Source organism: Apodemus sylvaticus, chromosome 6, assembly GCF_947179515.1.
Source record: "Apodemus sylvaticus chromosome 6, mApoSyl1.1, whole genome shotgun sequence".
Classification (NCBI taxonomy): Eukaryota; Metazoa; Chordata; class Mammalia; order Rodentia; family Muridae; genus Apodemus; species Apodemus sylvaticus.
The window spans coordinates 20,862,806-20,883,879 of record NC_067477.1 but is presented as its reverse complement, the minus strand read 5'-3'; the positions used below and the strand labels follow the sequence as shown (position 1 = coordinate 20,883,879).

The window sequence follows — 21,074 nt, the reverse complement described above, 5'->3', positions numbered from 1 at the left end:
CACCAGATTGGCAGAAATGAAGAAGTTTGCCAATATCAACTATTGGTGAGCGTTCAGCTCAAAATATGCCCTGCATACTGCTGCTTAGGGTGTGATCTGGTATAACTATTTTGGAAAACAGCAAGAGACCCAAACTGGCTTGCAGAGCCTGCCAAGGTCCTCTTGCTGATGCTCTGGGGATCAGAGGCAATCTCTCTGGGTTAACACATAAGCCTGGAAGTTTTGAGACACAGTCTATTTTGAGAATCCAAGACAAGAAAAGGCCAAGGCTCTTAGATCTGGCCATGTCTGGAACTAATGTCCCTAGGCCTTTTCAGTATTAAAGCACAAACTACATGTGGCATATTTTACACCGAGTATTCTTTTGTAGTCCTGTTGCTTTGTGTTCTTTTGTTTACTAAGCCAAGATGAGTTAGGCTTGTCTCTGGCAGCATAGAACAGAGTCTTCTCTAGCAGGGATCTTTTGAGGTCAGACCACTGAGACCCATTCTCTCTTCTTGTCCTTAAAGACCAGCCCAGCTGTAATCCTCTAGGAGGACTTGTTTAGTCTTCATGCCCTCACTGAAGCTCCCCTCTTTGAGTTCCCCAAATAGTGTGTTCTAGAGTTCAATTCAATGCCATTACAGCTTCAGTGAACCATTGAGTTCTAGTGCTGATGTGTGCTTTGACAAAAAAAAAACAAAAAACAAAAAACAAAAAAAAAAAAAAACAAAGCAGTTGGGCATGGTGGCACATGCCTTTGACCCCAGCACGAGGTAGGTGGATTTCTGTGAGTTCAAGGCCAACTTGATCTACAGAGTGAGTTCCAAGACAGTCATGGCTACTTATAGAGAGACCCTGTCTCAAAAGACAAAAAAATGAACAAGCAAAAAACTAAAGCACCAACAGTATCTAGGTAAATGTTAAAAGGTAAGTCCAAGAAACCTGCTGAGTTAGCGGAAACCTCTGAAGAACATGCCAATGTAACGCTCTCCTCTTCTCTTTTGTCAGTCAGGGCCCACAGGGAACATTACAAAAGAGCTAACTGCACACAGTTAGCAGGCATGGATGGCCCAAGGACTCAGGCATCTGAGTTCCCTGCCAAGCATCCTAGGAACCACAGAGAAGGACAGCGTGGGCACTGAGTTGCTTTGTGCCAGTGCAGCTTGGGTCTGAAGGGAGGCCAGGGTAAGAAAGGATCTCCTGAGCCAACCTCAGGTGAGTGTTCTCTTAGTGAGAAGGGTGACTTACCTTAGACAGCACCACACTCTTTCTATTCTAAGCTCTATTCTGAAACGAGGTGCTTTTAAGTCTTACACTATTTTTTGAAGGTGGCCTGCTGAAGCCCTACTGTTTGTGCAGAGTCAGGCTTTCCAGGGAGCGTGACTCTGCCTCTGTGGGAAGGACTCCGAGTACCGCTGAAACTGCTTTTGCTCTCTCCAGAAGACCCAGACATTCAGCCAAGAAACAGGGGGCCAGAAGGTCACTGGGTTGGGGGTGGAAAGAGAAGTCTTCATAGAGTCGGGCCAGAAGAATGCCATTATTTAAGAAATGATTGAAGACTTTCTTCAAAACTGGCCCAAAGAGCCAGAAGTCTGGGGTTTCAAGAATGCTAAGCACCCAGTTTGCAGATTCTTTTGTTGACCTGCTGTGGTCAAGCCATGAGGGAAGAATGGAAAGAGGCTCTCTTCTTTATAAATTCAGTAGCTCGGCTTTGTCATTGAGGGCAAAGAGTTGAAGCAAAGGTTTATTGCTGTGGCTTTTGCTAATAGCCTTATCTTCCTGTTTATTCGGTACTTAATACTCAACATTTTTGGACCATGGGCCCATCCATAGGCCAACAAACATAACTGACCCCCTCCTATTCTAGACAGGAGGTGAGGGATTCAAGAGATGCAAAGAAAACCACGATAGAGGCTTTAGTGCAAGAAGCGTGGGTGTAACTTTGGTCTAGAAGAAATGGTGAGAAATATTCCAGTAAAAGTTCAAGTGAAGTATTTTGGGGCACAAAAGAGGAGGTTCCAATGGGCTCAAAATAGGGCTGGTAAAGATGCAAGAAGGTCTCCTAGAGATTTTTAAAAATGTTTTCTCCATGGTCTCTAGCCTCAGAAGGGTCCCTGCTAGAGAAAGGGGCTGTGTTCCATGTTATTCTGCCTCCTCAAATGTATATGTTTAAGTCCTATTTCCAGCACCTCATAAAATGTCTGCATTTGGAGATGGGATCTTTGAAGGCACAGCTAAAGTAAAATAAAGCCCTAATCTATGATGATCAGTGACCTTCTAAGAAGAGAAAACTGACAGAGCCATGTGCAGAGAGAAGGGAAAGGGCAGACATAGGGTGTACTGGCTGGTTTTGTGTGTCAACTTGACACAGGCTGGAGTTATTACAGAGAAAGGAGCTTCAGTTGGGAAAGTGCCTCCATGAGATCCAGCTGTGGGGCATTTTCTTGGTTGGTGATCAAGGGGGGGAGGGCACCTTGTGGGTGGTGCCATCCCTGGGCTGGTAGTCCTGGGTTCTATAAGAGAGCAGGCTGAGCAAGCCAGGGGAAGCAAGCCAGTAAGTAGCATCCTTCCATGGCCTCTGCATCGGCTCCTGCTTCCTGACCTGCTCGAGTTCCAGGCCTGACTTCCTTTGGTGACAAATAGCAGTGTGGAAGTATAAGCTGAATAAACTCTTTCCTCCCCAACTTTCTTCTTGGTCATGATGTTTGTGCAGGAATAGGAACCCTGATTAAGACAGAGGGGAACCACAGCTGGCTACAGGTCAAGAAGAGAGACACGCAGCAGAACCACACCCTGTGGCCCTCAGAAAAACCTGACCCGGCAACCATGTTCATCTCGCCCTCCAAAGCCATGATGTGATATACCTTTGCTCATTAAGACACCTAGTCTGTAACACTGTTATGGATACACTTGCAAACAAACATTCTACAAGCTATACATGCACACACACACATGCACGTGCACATGCACATGCACAAACACACATACGCACATGCATGCACGCATGCATGCATGCACACACACACACACACACACACCAGCATGTCCTGCAGTGGAGGCTCCTCCTAGGCTTCAGGGAGGACGAACTACCTCATTTTCTCTCCTCATTTGCTCTCAACAACCTTGTTGATGAGACTCTATTAGTCTGCGTGTGGCTGCGAAGTTTGATTTGGAATCCCATATCCTGTGCTTCATGGTCAGAAAGCTGCCCTGGAATGTGACCCTGGCAAGCTTTCCCTGCTCAAGAGAGCCAAGGCCAAGTCCACACTGTCTCCCGTGGTCTTGATGACTTTGTTTTCTATTAACTCACTGATGGCCTGTCTATCTGCAGAGGTACTGAGCTTTCCTGGCCCTTGCTTCTTGTTGTGGTTGTTGTTGTGGTTGTTGTTTGCTTGCTTTTTGTTTTTGTATCATTGGAGAGATAACAAGTTAACAGTCAAAGGTACTCAGTGTAACAACTATTCACTGAGCTTATATGGGAGTAAAATGGAGCTCTATTGCTTACAGAGGGTGCCAAGCTTGATGTGTCCAGATAGTGGGTTTGGGGAGAGAATTTTGCAAGTCTAGACTCTCAGGAGAGGGACTGGGGTTAAGATCCTACTTTTTAAAAGAATGGTTGGTTTATGCCTTGGCTTTCCACACCCTGACCAAACTCCTTAGAATATGAAAGTTAACGTGGGACAAGATCAGACCTGAGGGTCTGCAGTGCTCACTGGTTCTCCCTTCTCAGTGAGAGTCTACACTCCCCTCAGAGCATCCTCTGCCCATACCCAGGTAATGACTTGCCCACAGTCACTCCATTTCTGGATCCCATCTCTTTCCATAACAATGCATTTGCTTTGATAATGAAAAATCCAAAGACTTTAAGTGAATTTTTGGTACATAATGTCACATAGCAGGTGCTAATTCTCCATGGAGCCTCCAGCAGAATGGGCTCTCCCAGGATACTCAGTCTTCGCACAGTCATACTGTGCTTTGTACAGGAGTTGGGCTCCCTGAACTCACTACATCCCATTTCCCATGGTCCCTTGAAGGAACTCGGAGGAGTAGGAATGAGGACTGGGTTAGTTAATTCCCCTGGCCACTGCCTCAGCTTTCAAATCCCTTTTGCCAGTGAAGACAAAGTTTTTGTGGTTAAAAACTAACTGTAGTCTTGGAAGCATCAACTTTGTCCTTCAGAAATCAAAGACTAGGAGCTTCAGACACTCAGAGCTCTCAAAGTCCTACATCAGGAAGTATGAGAAGTGTTCTCTGCTAGCAAATCATAAAATGCTAATTCCTTTACCTAGAAAGTTCCCAAGAGGCTTACTGTGGTGACATCTGGGCTGGGTTGCTCCAGTTTCCTCTTAGAACATGGGGCTGCCACACCCAAAGTCAAGACCTCTTGGTGCTAATCTGCTTGACTCGTAGGAAACCCTGTACCCACAGTCAAGCTTCCTGTCCCCATATAGATACCCTGGAACTCCAGCCCACTGTCCAGAAGGGCATGAAGGACCCTCTCCTCCTTGCTGGAAAGAAATTGGGTACTTGAAGGTTTAAGTCCAGCACTGCACAGGGACATGAGAGATTTGAGCATCTGCACTTGACTGGATCTTCTCCAGGGCATGGCTGGTATTTTGTCTGAATTAAGGACCTGGAAACAATTGAGATGTCATGGGCTGTGGATGTGACTCAGGTGATAAAATGTTTGCCTTGAATGTACCAATTACCCAGGACCACATAATTGGTAATCCCACCATTTAGGAAGTAGAGGAAGGAGAACCACACATTCAAGTCATCCCTAACTATATAGAAAGTTCAAAGCCAGCCTAGATAATTGAGCCCCTATCTTAAGAAAAAAAGACTTAAGAAAAGGTGCCCCAGAAGTTTAAGATGGGTCATTTCTTACAAACTTCTGCCATTGTGGACTTCTTGTAGTCTTAAAATCCTGGTCAATCTCAGAGGGCACTGACTTCCCAAGAGGCTGTGTTCTACATGGCTGCCTGCAGATTCTCCTCACACTCCATGTGCTCATCATCCACAGAGCTGTTGACAACCCACAGATGCCCCTTCCCAGAAAGACTTGACAAGGGCACAGCTCTGCTCCAGCTTAAAGGAGAGTTCTAATAAGGGCCCTGAGAACATAGAGGCAGATATGAAGTGTCCAGTCACTAGTCACTAGGACTAAGACTCTAAGCCACCCCTGATGTACCATCATAGCATGGCACATGGCACATGGCAGAGTTTATGGGGTTTTGGGGAATGGTAGTAAAGGCCAGCCTTGGCTATGAGGGAGTTGAAGGGACCCTTAGCTGCTATCTAGTTCCTCTCACATGAATGAGAAGATAGAGTACTAAGAAGAAGGGACTGGAATGCCCCATTGTCAGCTTGCTGCAGTGCTATGACTAGATCCAGAACCCCATTGGCTAAGCCTCCAAAACAGAAATCCTGAAGCCACTTGTGGTCATTTGAATAGGAATGGCCCCATGGACTCATGTGTAAACACTCATGTGTTTAAATACTCATGTGTTTAAATACTCAGCCCATAGAGAGCTGCATTATTAGGAGGTGTGGCCTTGTCGAAGTAGGTGTAGGTTGTTGGAGGAAGTGTGTCACTGTGGAAACAGGCTTTGAGGTCTCATATGCTCAAGCTACACCCAATACGGCAGTCTCATGCTGCCTTTAAATCAAGATGCAGAACTCTAGCTTCTTCTTCAACACCGTGTCTGCCTACATACTACCACATCTCCTGCCACAACAATAATGGAACCGAAACTCTGAAAGTGTAAACCAGCCTTAAGTAGATGGGGGAACAGGGGGAGGGAAGAGGGCTTATGGGACTTTCGGGGAGTGGGGAGCCAGAAAAGGGGAAAGCATTTGAAATGTAAATAAAGAATATACCGAATTAAAAAAAATGTTTTCTTATATACAAGTTGCTATGGTCAGAGTGTCTCTTTGCAACAGTAGAAACCCTAAGACACCAGCATAAGACTAGCTTTTAATTCTCTGTTCACAGAATAAAGAATAAATCAGTTGCATGGCTCTCAACGGCAGACAGTCTAGGCCCAGCTAATATTCAGTCTCATCTCTCATTCTCAGTCTCTCTGTTCTCAGCCTGTGCCTACGAAGCACACTGGGTAGGTGTGTGCATAGGCAGGTGCTCATAGCCAAGACTGAGAACATATCATGAACTTCTCTGCTCCACCTCTTTGTCCATGCTGTTCCCAGCCTTTATTTTTCCCCCACCCTTCCCTAACAGGAAAATCCTGCTCAAACCTTCAATGATCCCCTAAAGGCCAGCAGATCCCTTCTCGGTGTAGAATTCACACAGAGCACCCTTTTCGAACCTGGCCCCAACTGATCTCACTGGTTACCCTTGGAGAGATTCTGACTATTTATGTGCCTGTTTCCCCCCAACCCAGTACCCTCACAAAGCTCAGCTGGGAGATCCCAAGGGTAGGGATTGTAAATTGCCCATCGCTCAAACTTGGCAGAGTCTGATACAGAGAGGGGACCCATGGCTATCTGTCTAATTAAATAAATGCCGATGTCCTGGAAAGTTGTGACTACATTAGCCAGGGCCACCCCAACACCTTGTACCTGATGTAGGCCCATTGTATTGTGAGCAGTGTGTATCAGATCTTGCAGTTCCTACCAACTTACCTGACTCCTACAAGAACTCAAGGAATGAATGGATTCACCAGCAGTAATAAGTTGGGCCTCTGTGAGCAACACTACCTGTGATGCTATCAGTTTCTCTCTCTCTCACTTGAATCCTACTCACTCCATTCTCCGTGTGTGGCTCATCCCTTCACTCGGCAAATTCTCATCAGGCACTAAAAATGCAGTGGTGAGCGAGACAGAAAGGCCCTGCTGGGCCGTGAGATGTTAACTAGCCAGGAATGTCGATTTATCACTGTTAACGAAGTGTCCTCCAAAGGACAAGTACAAGATGCTATGGTCTCTCCTGAGCTCTCACTGAGTTCATCGGTCATCCCAGCAGCCCTGTCCCATCATTCTTCATCCTAGCAACAGTGGCCCCTGCAGACATGTCTGCTCCTCACTAGGCTCAGATACGGAAAACATATATCTTTTCTTTGTCCCCAATAGGAATGAAGCAGAGGCTGGAATTTTTTGTGTCTTTGCATTGTTTCATACAACCTCCCTCAAAATTATTATCCTCCCTCCTCCCACTGGAACTATGGAAGATGCCAATTTCATACTGATTCCGGATGTGAAGTTTGTTCTGTCTGACCTCACTGATTCCTGGGGGATGTGTAAAGACCTGTGAAATATGCAGAGCTCATAAATCACGTCTGGCCGCATTTCTGCAAATGTTCTAATTTGAAGGAAAGTCAGACAGCACTGCAAAGCCCCCAGGCAGCATTGCCTCCCTAGCTCTACCACGTCAGTTGTCTCTCGAGCCTGCCCCAGATGCTGACTGCCTAGGGCAGGACCAGCTCAGGCTGTCCCCATCTCCCCTCTGGCCCCAAACCAACAAGCTGGAGGGAAATGGAAGGCTAGTCCTTGACTTCTTGTCTGCTGTCTGGAGTGCTCTGGAAGAAAAGAATTCTGTGAATGTCTATGGACAGACCCTGTGGAGATAGATGGCTGAGACCCTTTCTCAGACACACTCCTCTGTGTGAGAAAAACAAGCAGAAGCCCAAGAGAGGCTGCAGGTGCCCAATGCACCTCAGCATAGGACGTAACTGAAGGACACGCTCTGGGTTGTATGGGAAGGGCTTTAGCTGCTGGCAGATGTGTGAGACCCAGTCTCTCCCACTAGACCCTCCCCCTCAAGAGAGCCCTTAAGAAAAGGCCAGTGGAGGTAGAACCTCACAAGTCATCTGACCCAAAGGTCTTCACTGGCATCTGTTCCACCAGCTGCCCAGTCTTCCTCATCATCCAGTTCTATTCTCTATTCACGGTGCAGCCATATGCCAACACCAAGCTGACTTATCATGGTTATGATAGTGACCGTCATGGTTATCATGGTCTCCCTTGATACCCAATACAGTATGGGAAATCATAGAGGTGGGATTTGCGTGAGGAGTGAGAGATCAAGTGAGGGAAACATCATTTTGCTGGGCTGTTGACGCTTTCCTTCCATTCATTCATTACATTCATTCCCGTGATTATAACTGATTGAGAGATCACTCTACCATAGGCTGTAGCTACATCATAGGTGCTGGTATAGTGCCTGCATCCGAGAAATGCCCCCACCAAGAATCCAACCCGCTTCTGGAGCCCTATGTCATGCCCTCAATATAAAAGATGAAATCAAGGCACATACCTAGGTTATAGAGAGCCTTGCATTTCTGCCTTCTGCGTGTGGTCCAGGGAAGCTGGTATAGAGGGTGTCCAGCCCACAATCCCCACAATGGCCTGACAGGCTAAAACACCGTGGAATCTGTGTGACCAGACAAACTAGTAGTTCAAGAGGGAAGAAAGGGAACAGGGAATCCAAGTTGCTCTGACACCAGAGGCTTAGCCATGAGGTCCCAGAGAAGATGGGAGAGCCACTTTGGTGGGGACCAAGCCAACAGATGGAAGAGAAGAACTGGCATGCTTGCTTAGTAAGTCAATGACAGGATGTGTGTATATGATGTCTGATGTGATTATTGTCCTGGTGATGCTGAAGTAGGGAGATGCCATGACATTTAGACAATGACCAGGCCACCAATAGTGAGTGCACTTCTCAGAACATGCCCCATTCTAAGTATCACACATCTGCACTTGTATATAATCATAAACTGAAGGGAGACCCTAGCTCCCTTCCCATTCCATTTGCTACTCTCTTCCCAAGTCTCCCAGCCTGTGCTAAGAAGCCACCAAGCATCCACAGCTAAGTCACAAAGAAGAACTGTTGCCCTTACAATGTAAACAACCATAGGTTTGGAAGCAGGCAGCAGAGACAGCACATCCTTTACAGGGTGCAGACCAAATTGTCAGACACACAGCATCTTCTCTGCTAAACTTCCAAGCATTTACCACAAGTAAATACTGGTATCCCATCTTGCAGATAAGATATTATCCGCAGGTGTTTAAATCTCGAGCTATGTCATTGTGCAGTGAAGGGGTGTAATCTCAAGTGTGGGTGAGTCTAAAGCCTGGGCTGTCTCTGTAGCATCACACTGTCTTCCATTGTTTATTGGCATAATATGTCACTTGATCCAGGCTCTTCAAGAAATGAAGACCCTTCTTTCTTTTCCTAAAAGCAGGAATTATAACTTGGGGCTCTTGGGGGCTACTTCCACTAATCTGCCATTGGCAATACTGATATGACTCCTACATTTTTCTTTCCTGGCACATGAAACCGATGACCTACAATCCGATGGTGTTTTCACTTCTTATTTCATTTGTTCTGTGGCACAAACAGTACCCAGGTTGTTGTTTCTCGTATCATGGCTGGAGTGCAGGTGAGAGCCAGAGGTGTCCTGAAGATTCCATCCATAGCAGAGGAGAGCCACACAGGATGTGCGCAGAAATGGTTACGTTACATTCTGAACCTTCCCAGGGGATTTGGTTCTACAGTCCACCAATGGTATATTCAATCTACTTTTAGATAGAGGATGTTTGAAAAGACATCTGTGGCTAGCCTTGACGATGAATAAGAAGGTACAATCACCGTGTTCCACTTTTACACGTAGGGAAGCACTGTAGCCCTGGCCACCTCCAAGGCTGAGGTAGAAAACTTACTTAGCCCCTGAAGTTTGAGATTAGCCAGGACAGCATAGTGAAACTGCCATCTCTACCATGACCCTTCTACCAGTTTCAAAACTACATACTTAGTGCTTTCCACAGCCCTGGCAGGTGATTTTGACCCCACGGTCATCCAGCAGGGACTAACTGGAGACCTGGAACACTGTCACTCTGGTCAGAACCACTACGACAAGAGCCAAGTGGGCCTGTTCTATACTGTACCACCCATGCTCCATCCCTCCTCTTGCAATAACTTTCTTTACACACGCGCGCGCGCACACACACACACACACACACACACACACGCACGCACACACACACATTTGACTAATTCCAAAATCAAACACAATTAAAAGAAACATGACTACACTAAAGAATCTGAGATGAAAGCCAAGAAAAGCATGTCAATCATTAAGAAAACTGCCATGCTGGTTTCTGGGAAAGTGACCTACTGCACAAAGACAGCAGAGGCTGGTCTCCTCTCAACAGTGGAGCTCACCCAGTGCATGAGGTCAGTCAGTGCACTGTGCCTCCACCAACTCCACCAGTGCTACCTAGTAAAGCTACAGAGGGAAGAGACACACTCGTATGAATTAATACCACCCAGTAGAAGGTGTCACTGTTTGGAACACATAAGTAGACTAGAGTCATATCATCTGAACAATCCAAGTGAGAAAGTGTTACCAGAAAATCCAGAGTCTGCACACATGCACACACACATATACACACACACCCACACCCTCAGACATATACACTCACACACACTCACACACTCATACACACTCACACACACTCACGCATACTCATACACACTCATATACACACACACAACTGGGAAGGTTTGGAATGATAGAACATTCTGGAGCCGGAGAGGACCCAACAAATCACATGCCCCAGTGAATTGTGTATGTATGCCACAAAACTGTCTTCCATGAATGTACCCCCTTCTCAAAACAATGTTTTTAAACTGCACAAAACAAAATTCATAGGATTACCAAGGGAAGTTCTATATTGTAAAACAGTGGCCAAAACATTTTAAAAGATAAATGTGTGCTATAGTTCTATAGTACTTTTAAATATTTGGTTGGCACGTACATGTGTGCACATGTGGGTGTGTATCTGTGAGCAGGCATCTGGAAGCCGGCGGTCGATGTCTGATGCCTTTCTTGGTTGCTCTCCACCTTTCTTTTGAGCCACTGAGCCTAAGACTCACCAATTCAGCTAGACTGGCTAGTCAGTAGACTCCAGAGAGTTTAACTCCATCTCTCCCATACCAGTGACAGAAGCCCCGCCTGCCACCTCCAGCTTTTCACATGGGTGCTAGTGGGTACTGGGATCAAACTTGAGTCTTCATGCCTAGCAGACACTGACCAAGCCATCTCTCCCCAGCTGTGTATATACACGTGTCCATTAGTGCCCCACATAGCAAGATTGAGCAACAGATCTAATGTCTTTCTCTAAATTCTGGAGTAGTGACAAGCATGAAGATTTCAAAATCAGTCCAAAGTAACTCTCCCCTCAGTGCTGTGATCTGTAAACACCGGGCTTTATGCAGTTAGAGGTCCTACTAGGAGGCCCATGGCAAGTTACCAGCATACTAGATGGCAATGATATCTTTCAACTCTACATTAGCCAGGAATCATGGGTAAAAAACTAGAGGCCTTGATTTACATATACCGACCTCAGGTTAAGAACCCTAACACAATACTACCATTTTTTCAGCTGGCAGCACTTAGATCAGAGAGGCTATCTGACTTTCTTAATGCCCTCAGCTAATAACTAATAAATCAAGGGCCAAAGTTCAGCTCTTACCCCTATCGTAGCTGTCCCCTTTATCAGTACAGCATGCTGCCTCCAGTTAGGTTTTAATCTAATTGGGGGAATCTGTTTTTAAATGAAATAATACATTTTAATAAAGTCAAACAATTTGGTGATTACAGTTCTAATCTTGATTAGCAACCTTGTACCACCCAGGAGCATCATAGCTTGTGCTCCCTGACCTCTGGAGGGATGTCTGCATTTCCTACCAGCTGACTTCCCAGAGTCTCTTCTCTGCTGAGTTCTCTGTGGAAGTCCATGCTAACTCCAACAGCTGCAGATGAAACATGGCCAGTCCTTGGCCTCCAAAAGCATGAGATGCTCAGTCTATTTCCCAGGAGAAAGGATAAGCAGTAACAGAAACAACTAGGGGTGGTAGGGCTGTGGAAACAGGAGTAGGAGATAGCAACAGAAAGGATAATGTTTGAAATCCACGACAGTAACTAATAAGTAAACTGCTACCACGAGCCAGCCAGATTAGATGATCTGTGTGCTGTATCTTCTATAATTCTCAAAATAATCCTTTAAAGTTTGTATTATTATCCATATTGATAGTTAGAAAAGGGGGCCAGGTGTTTTTGGTGCATGCTTTTAATCCCAGCACTCAGGAGGCAGAGGCAGGAGTATTTCTGAGTTCAAGGCCAGCCTGGTCTACAGAGTGAGTTCCAGGATAGCCAAGGCTATAACAGAAAAACTTGACTCAAAAGTCAAAAATCAAAAAACAAATTTAAGTTTCCAACAAGCTTGCTGGACCAGCTCAAAGGCTACAAAATCCAACTGCAGAGCCCCTGCTTCTGTGGGATGCATCTCCTCCCCAAGTCTAGGGGTTGATCCCAAACCCCTCAGCTACTAAGGAGCCCCCCCATTCTGCACACTTTCTGAGCTTGAGGCTGGGGTGTCACATTACAGCCCAAGCTGGAGCGCTAGAGAGAAATACAGAAAGACTGCTAGAAGCGAGGGCCTCCAGTTCCTCCCTCGTGTGTGCTAACCACAGACCTGCTGTACTGTGGCTGAGGTTTCAACGTGCTCTTGGCCGTGTCTTGGGGCTGAGAACAAATGCCACACTGGGCTGACTTCCATGGCTTTGTCTCACAACTTAAACAAACCAAGCTTTTCTGGAAGCTAAGCAGATTCTAAAGTCTCCTAAGCTTTGAAGGCCTACGAAGTGAGTATGGCCAAGCTCAGCTTTGGGTCATTTCCTTAAGGTTTCTTTCTTTTTCTTCAATATTTATTTTCAGGATTTTAATACACTGGGTAATAACCAGCACAAACTCAACCCACATATTTGACTTTATTTTCCTTTATGCAACAGAATATTGCTACTGAATCCAGGCAGGTAAGGAACTCTCAGTCTTTACTGTTTCAATCAAATGAGTGCTGAAAATACAGACATGGGCCAAAATCACCTGGTCTTTTCACTTTTTATATTCCTTGAGGTTTCTAAAGAATTAGGCCTTCGATGCATTTCAGGCTAAATGAATCTTTGGTCTTGTTATCACTTCAAGACCCTAGCAGCCTTCTCCATGAATCATGTCCAATTAACATTGTGCGTGACACTTCATGCAGACTCTAGGTAAGATATTTTCGTGCCAGCAAGCATGGTCATACCTATTTTATATTTTATAGACAAATATGTAGAACCCCAGGCCTAAACTGTAGGAAGTACCAAGAAGAAATTCAGGGTCTGGCTGACTTCGGAGCTTCAGCCATTCCATCCCCAGAGTCTTCCTGGCCCTCTGCCTGTGCCACATTAGCAACTCCGAGGCTCCCTTGTCTTTCAGCTGCTTGCATAGTATCTGATATCCCTTCCTTGACCACAGACCCCTGGCTATTCCCCCTTTGTGTCTAAACAAGAGAGCCTGGCACAAATGAAGCACTCTGTGAAGTAAATTAGTTGACTAAATACTGGCTAGCAGTCAGGAAAAATAACTCAAGAGCGTCTTAGGCCAACTCAATGCATCTTCCAGAAAGATCTGTTCTTTGTTGCTCTGTGCCTGTTCGGGTGCCCTGATCCCTCAAAACAAAAGCCCAGACCAACTAGGGAATAAAAGGCACTGCTCGTGGTCTCAGGAATGACCAGAAGATCCCTGCAGTAGCATAACTCTGGAGAAACAGCTTTCTCAGCTGCAGAACACATCACTAATTTCTGTTACTGATGGAGTCCCTAACTTACTCCTGAGCCAAGTTGGTTAGCAAAGCCAGGCTTATGTAGAATGTCACCCAGAGAGATGGCATGTTGAAACCCATAAGGAATAAATACACAGAGACTGATGGCAACCACATTCCAGGATTGGTTCACAGAGGCAATATGTCACGAAAAGAAGGTTCCAGGATGGCAGGTTGAATCTAGGAAACCCATCATTGCCCATGCAACCCCACCTCTTGCTTTTAATTTAGCATAGCCAACCCCTACTGCTCCCAGATGGCTCTTAGCTGTCTCAGAACTCTGTGTGTTGTTTGATCTGCACTATGTCTGGGTCCAGGTCTGTGACCTCAGCTCCAACAGCCTTTCTTCTTTGCCAGTTAGCTCTGCCTGACTGCCCTCAGCCCCCATCTAAAGAATCTGGTTACCATATCTTCCAGGGGTGGAAAAGCTGGGTGACACACTGCCTCCAGCTCTGAGTTCTAATAGCCTTGAGGAATTGGTCTCCCTTGAGCCAAGCTGTCCTCCTTCTCAATACAAAGCATTCTTGGCTTGGGGACTGTAATTCTTGGGTCGCTATGCCCCTGTCCACAAGAATGCCCCAAGTGATCTAGACTTTTAACCAGGGATTCAGGGACTCAAACCCAAGGCCTCACTGTTCCAGAACAGAGTTCAGTCACCACTGAAGTGGAACCCAAAACAGAGAGGTCAAAAAGGAAGGCAAGAGATACTGGGGGTACTGAGGGCACTGGGGACACTGGGGGCACTGGGCACTGTCAGTCTGTGGGAAGAGGACACAAGCTAACTTGAGTATGATGAAGATGGCTTCTTTGAAAGTAGGTCAAGTGTCATGGGTTGGAGACAGCCATTAGCTTGTTCGAGGTAACTCTCACACTTTATGAAAGGAAACCAGGAAGGGGCAGAAGACCAAAGGCACCAAGAGGATTGCCCAGAACATTATGCCAGAACTGGGCCAAGTCTCCAGACCCATTTCCAGCTACCAGAACACCAGTTGGGAAGAAGGAATGGACTATGAGTGGGCGCACCCGACAAACACGTTTGTGTCCACAAGGAAGCGTCGAGGAGAAGGGATAGGGTCAGCAACTGGGGCAATTAAGAAAGTTATACAGAGGGCTGGAGAGATGGCTCAGTGGTTAAGAGCACTGACTGCTCTTCCAAGGGTCCTGAGTTCAAATCCCAGAAACCACAGGGTGGCTCACAACCATCCAGAATGAGATCTGATGCCTTCTTCTGGAGTGTCTGAAGACAGCTACAGTGTACTTACATATAATAAATAAATAAATCTAAAAAGAAAAACAAAAAACAAAACAAATTTTAAAAAAAGAAAGTTAGACAGATCTGACTCTGGATGCAATGGGGGAAAGGCATATGTGGTGACAGGGGAGATGCACAAGTGTGCATGCATGCGTGTGTGTGGTGAGGTGTGCATATGCTCCACATGTATGCAAATGTGCACTTAGATTAGACATTGAGCACATCTCCCTTTGTGTTATATTTTATTCCATGTTCCTGCATATTCTTATGCCACAGTGCCTCTGTGGAGGTTAGAGGACAGTTTGATGGAGTCTGTTTTCTCTTTACTAGGCATGTAGATGTGGTATTGTATTATCCCAGGAATCAATTTGGCTAGCTAGAGCCCTTACCTCATGAGCCATCTCGCTGGCCCTCACATTTTTTTTTTTGAGACTGAACTTGGAACTTGCTGTTTAGGCTAGACTGGCTCAGATTAGCCTAGACCAGCTGGCCACCAAGCCCCAGGGATCTGCCTCACTCCATTTCTCACTGTTGAAGCTAGAGGCATGTACAGTCATGCCTGTCTTTTCTATGTAGGTGCTGGGAATCTGAACTCAGGTCCTCATGCCTGTGAGGCAAGCATTTTGCACACCAATCTGTCTCCCCACTCCTGTGAAAAGGGCATTTATAAGACAATCAATCTAAACAACATCTAGATATTTCACAGTAAAAGTGAATTTTTGCTGGCATTTATAGGTTTGATAATGTATTACAAGTCGGCTTTCTGGGGCAGACATTGTTTTTTGTTTGGTTTTTGTTTTATTTTTGTTTTGTTTTTTTTTGCTTGGTTGGTTGGTTTGTTGTTGTTGTTGTTGTGTGTATTTTGTTTGGTTTGGTTTAGCTTGGGGCTGAATGGATTTCTCTGTGTAGACATGGCTGTACTGGAACCCAGCATATGGACCAGGCTGGCCTTGAACCCAGAGATTCACCTGCCTCTGCCTCCTGAGTGCTGGGATTAAAGGTGTGCACCACCACCACCTGGCATATTATAAGTTTTAAAGAAGGCTTGTGGGTTTGTTTTGTGGTCTTCTTATAAAGAATCTTTACTTTTTTTTCAGATAATCCTATAATATTTAAACTGATTTAGCATCCAAAGGTAAAGAGGAGCTGGTGCCGGTGCCGCTAACATTGGGTGACATCATCCTTTGTGTTCTCTCAACAGTTCAGACTTCTACAGAACAAAAATTTTCTTTTAAAATGAGCAAGGGCTTTTCTGTTAACAGTGACTTCTGCACTGATTCTCTAAAAGCCCTTTCCATAGCCTTTATATATAATAAATCTTTACAGCCCAAACACCAGGTTCCCCATCCAGAGCCAGAATGGTTCAAACTGAGACTCAACCCAACACACAGTGTGACCACTGCCAGGTGTCTTAACTTCTCTGTGCTCTGACTTCCCTGAAGGCACAACAGAAATACCAGTTCTACCTGTAGTGTGCTGACGACCCATGACCCTACTACACAAACACTAACCTAGTGTTTTGTTCACTACCATCGCTGCTGGTGGTGATGCTACCAGGTTTGTTTTGAAGGGGAGGAGATACACTCTTCTCTCCATGAGCCACCAAAGCTTCAAGAATGTCTCAGATTCTCACAGAATTCTCATCACTCACTAGTGTATCCTCCTCGGAGTCCACTGCTCTGGAAATGCCTGTTCTCTTTTGAAGGCCTTTTCCCCTGCATACACCTGCTAACTTGTTCCCCCTCCTCTGCCCCCTGCCCCCTGCCCCCTGCCCTAGTTCCCTGGAATATCGTTAGAGAGCTGCCCTTCCCAACACTCCCCTGCTCTGGCCCCCCGCCACCACCTTTCACAATGCCCATAGAGGCCTCAGCCTTGGTAAGTCAGGAAACGGTGGGGTGGAGTGAAGGGAAGTCAAAAGAACTCAGGACTTATGAATGCATAATACTAGACATTTTGGAAATGGATGGGCCTGGTGCCAGTCCTTGCTGGGGTTCCCAGATTGTGCTGGGCTTACAAAGGGGCCATTATTAAAGGCTCCACACGTCTATGTAACAGGTTCAGAACCACAAGTGGTATGACGTCAGAGGGCTCACCAGATGAATAGGCTTCCCAGCATGCTTCAGTGCCGAGAGACTTGAGTCCCTGGAAGGAGGTGGGTAGGATGAAGAAGGGCATCCAGGGAGCTCTAAAGCAGAGAGTGCCCAAATGTTCAACAGAAGGGCTGAGTGAGACATCTCAAAAACTGTCTAGCCTGGACCAGATGGAGACCCTTTTCCAAAAGCCTGAGCCTGTACAGCCTGCTCTCCAGCATCCTCCCTCCTTCCTCCGTCTCTCCCTCCCTCTCCCTCTCCCTCCCCCTCCCCCCCCCCCTCTCTCTCTCTCTCTCTCTCTCTCTCTCTCTCTCTCTCTCACACACACACACACACACACACACACACACATGCTATATCTTCTTTTCTTTGGGGCTATTTATCTTCTACTAGATAGGAGTAGTTGGCTGGTCTCATATCCTAACTGAACAGTGACTTAACTTACTAGGGTCCACATTTGCCTTTCCTAAAACTCAGAGGTTGCAGCTAAAGCGCGTCCAAAGAGTTCCTTCTGGTTACAATGGCCCATTGTTCTGCTACGTGTCACAAGGAAGCACAATGCTGCCTTCTCCACAAAGCTAAGAAGCATGTGGCTTGACTGGGTTCCACATTTTCCCTTGGCATGTTCTTAGTTAAGGTAAATCTCAATCAGTGCATGCATGTGTGCCCCAACATACATACCAGGCCCTTTGAGACCAGTAATAATGAAGAATTATGAGCTCAGGTATATTCAGTTTTCCCTGTAATGTTGATGGACATATTTGCATGCTGTTTGAATATTTTTAAGTGTAAATACGCATTCATTCACATGAACATATTTATATATTATAATCAGCACAGTCTCTAGCTGTCAGTTACAGACCAATACTTCAAAGCTCTGAAACCCACAAAAATCTTATTAGCTAGACTGATAGTCTCTCACACTTTTAAAGCCATGGAAAGGAAATATTAGAATTTCAATTCAAACTTATCTGCATTACATTCTTTTACATTTCCTATATTTTGTGTGCACTTTATATTCCTCAATCCACATGAGCATAAAAGGTTGCATGTGTCATGTGTAAGTATGCCTATGATAGGGATCTAAGTCTAAAAGGATTTGACGGAGGGATACATATTCAAAAGACTTTGAGCTTCACTGTTGATCTCTCTTCAATGTAACTCTCTAAAGCTGGAGACAGCTACAGGAATTTAGTCCAACTACTACCAAAGGACTGGACAGGACCTCAGGCATCTCTTCTCCAAGGCAGCACTGGCCAATAGAACCTGAAGCTCTATAGGGTGCTGCTAATTCCTTTGGGGCTTAAGACATAATGGTGCCTACTTCCCCCCTCCACACACACACACCAGAGTCCCTATCAGCAAGGCCCCTTTAGTCATAAGAACACTGGCTCCCACCTAAGAAACCCACTTTCCTTTCCAGATCTTGTGTTGGCTCTCAAGGCTTTTCTGTAGCAACACTCAATCCATTCAATACATAGAAGACAGAGCACTGGCCCTGAGTCTGATGAGATGCATTGGTTATTTAGTTGAGAAAACATGAGGTTGATCACCAATGAGATCCATGGGATGGATGGATGGATGGATGGATGGATGGATGGATGGATGGATGGAGGATGGTGGATGATCGATGATGATGGATGGATGATGGATGATGGATTGTGGATGATGGATGGATAGATTGCTCAAATGATAGAAAGAGCAAACTGGCTTTCTAGATAATTAGGAAGAGGAACCAGAAATATATCCAGAATAAAACATTGTATCATTTGTAGACAGCAGACCACTGATTGATTGGCATATTCATGGCAGCTAGCTCCATTTGAGAATACACATTAGATTCTGACAGCACTCTTGAGAAAGTCCACTATGTGAAAGGACAGTTACTGGGCTACTCACCCACACATTGGTTGCCTTCATCCATCTGATACCCAAATCGACAGACAAGGGGCCTTGAAATCGTGGGGTAGTTGGAAGCCGGTACTGGTGGGGCAGCTGCTGGGTATGGGCCTGAGTAGGACGTAGAGTAGGGATTTGAGTAGGGCCCTCGATACACTGGGTTGGTTCGAGGAATGCACAAATACCCGCCATTCTGGTTGACACACATCATGTCACCACGACAAGCCTCGGGGATGGTCCGGCATTCATCAATATCTGCAGAGGCCACAGAAAGGACAAATTTCAGTGGTCCCGCCATGACACTGAGCATGTGCACATTGAAGCAGAGCAGACTGATAGGAATGACCCTCTAACATTTCACCTGACTCGTTGCACTCTGATGCTCCCCAACATCAGCCTGTGCTGCCAAGCATTAGTCTTTAAGCCCTCTTTTCACAAATGACCCCCACCTAGAGAAACCTGCACTATTGCTGACTTCATATTTTTCTTTAAAAAACACCACATTTGAAACCTGGGCAAATGTATTCTTTAACATATAGGAAGATAGCAGATAAAATTCCCTTGATTTATATAAGGAAAGCATAAATAAATGTAAAAATAGATGGGAGTGTCTGTGAGTGCAAAAGCCTGCCAGGTCCTCACTCTCCCGTGCAGTTCCTATACTCTGAAAACATGAGCGCAGGACCATTTCTATTCAAAGTAATAGCTGGGCAAGAAAGAAAGAGGCCTTTACACTCAGAAAGACAAGGCTTGGCTCATAGTTAGTTACTTGCTGAGAAACCAGAGCAATTGCTTTCAAGTTGGCTCACGCGGTGCCAGCAAAACAAGACTGTGTCTCGCCCTGCTGGAGATCAGCTCACAGTGGAAGGGGAGTGGTGGTCTGTCTAGAAAAATCAGCCTTGTCAGGGTGGAGTCAAGGGAGGCCCCAACTCTGGCTCCAGTGGGCAGCAGCCCTGGCTTGGGTGCTGGGCCCTGCCACCAGCTCTGGAGCCTGCTCTATGTGGAACTGGAGACTGGGGAGGGAGGCCTGGATCCAGGCAGCTCACCGATCGTGTCATCTGAGAAATTCACGCCAGCTCCCAGCCTGGGAACTGCAAATGCTGTGGTTCAGAGCGCAGTGGTCTTTCCTCTAGTCAACCAATGGGCTGGAAAACAAGCCACAGCCCTCTTTACCCTGTAGTGCATCCTTGAACCAAAGAGCTTTATACTGTAAATCCAAGAATGAGCCCAGGTCTTCAAGGTTTAATTCATTCTTTGAAGCCAACTCTCTTCTGATTCTCAGTTGATGTGACTCAAGACAGAAAACATGATTTAACCTAAATTAAACCTAATTAAGAATTTAGCTATTTCCCCAATGTGGGATAGTCAAGCCTTATCCTCTCCACATGTTTCATGCTCCGCCCTCAGCATGCCACGCCTGCACTTCCTTCACACCCTTGTTCTTTGTCTATGCCATTCCTTCCACTGTGGTTGAGATCTCTTGGGATCCTATTCATCCTTCAATACCCAATTCAAGCTGGGCCTGACTCTTGGATGAGTCTGGACATAAAGCTTCCCTCTCTTCTCTGCCTTTCCAGGGGCCATCGAAGTTATCTCCACTTGACCATGACTTTATTCCAACTTGTTAAGACGTTCACTGTATCTAAGTTTCTCTCCACTAGATGGCATGCTGAGAGAATGTCCTTCAAAGGACTTCCTCGGCCCTGGAACCTGGGAAGCCTTCAGGTCTCAGGGCTGACTCCATTCAGGTAACCAATCAGCTGGCTTTGAGAGGGCAGCATCCATTCTAGGTTATACTACAGGGCACCCAGTGTAGTTCTGTGAGTAGTTGAAAATGGAAAAGGCAGGAGACTTGGTCAGAGGAGTTACAATGGAAGAAGGGACCCATAATTGTGAGTCTACCAACCGAAGAGTGAACACAGTTTCTAGAAGCTGGGAAGGGCCTCACCAGACAACCAGCAAGGAAGGAGGACCTACAACCTATGACTTCAGGAAGGTGGATCCCACCAACTTCTCCCATAAGAAGAAAAAATGCTCTCTCTCCTTGATCCCCAAAGAAACACAGCCCTGCCAATACTTTGTTATTAGCCTGGTAGACAGGTGTTGAGCCTCTGACCCAGAGAGCTACAGGGCCTGAAATGAGCAACAGTTAAGCTACTATTCTTCTGGACCTTCAAGGAGGCAGT

The 21,074-nt window shown here is 45.9% G+C and overlaps 1 protein-coding gene across 3 annotated transcripts in view; it reads right to left on the bottom strand.

The window, feature by feature from the left end:
- The window catches only part of Fbln5 (fibulin 5), a 67,480-nt gene that overhangs the window by 38,843 nt on the left and 7,563 nt on the right, over positions 1 to 21,074 (bottom strand). For all 3 annotated transcript variants that reach the window (XM_052185234.1, XM_052185233.1, XM_052185232.1), the window contains exon 4: positions 18,889 to 19,143. In XM_052185234.1, coding sequence (XP_052041194.1) covers positions 18,889 to 19,143 — 255 coding nt within the window. The remainder of the gene's footprint in view (positions 1 to 18,888; positions 19,144 to 21,074) is intronic.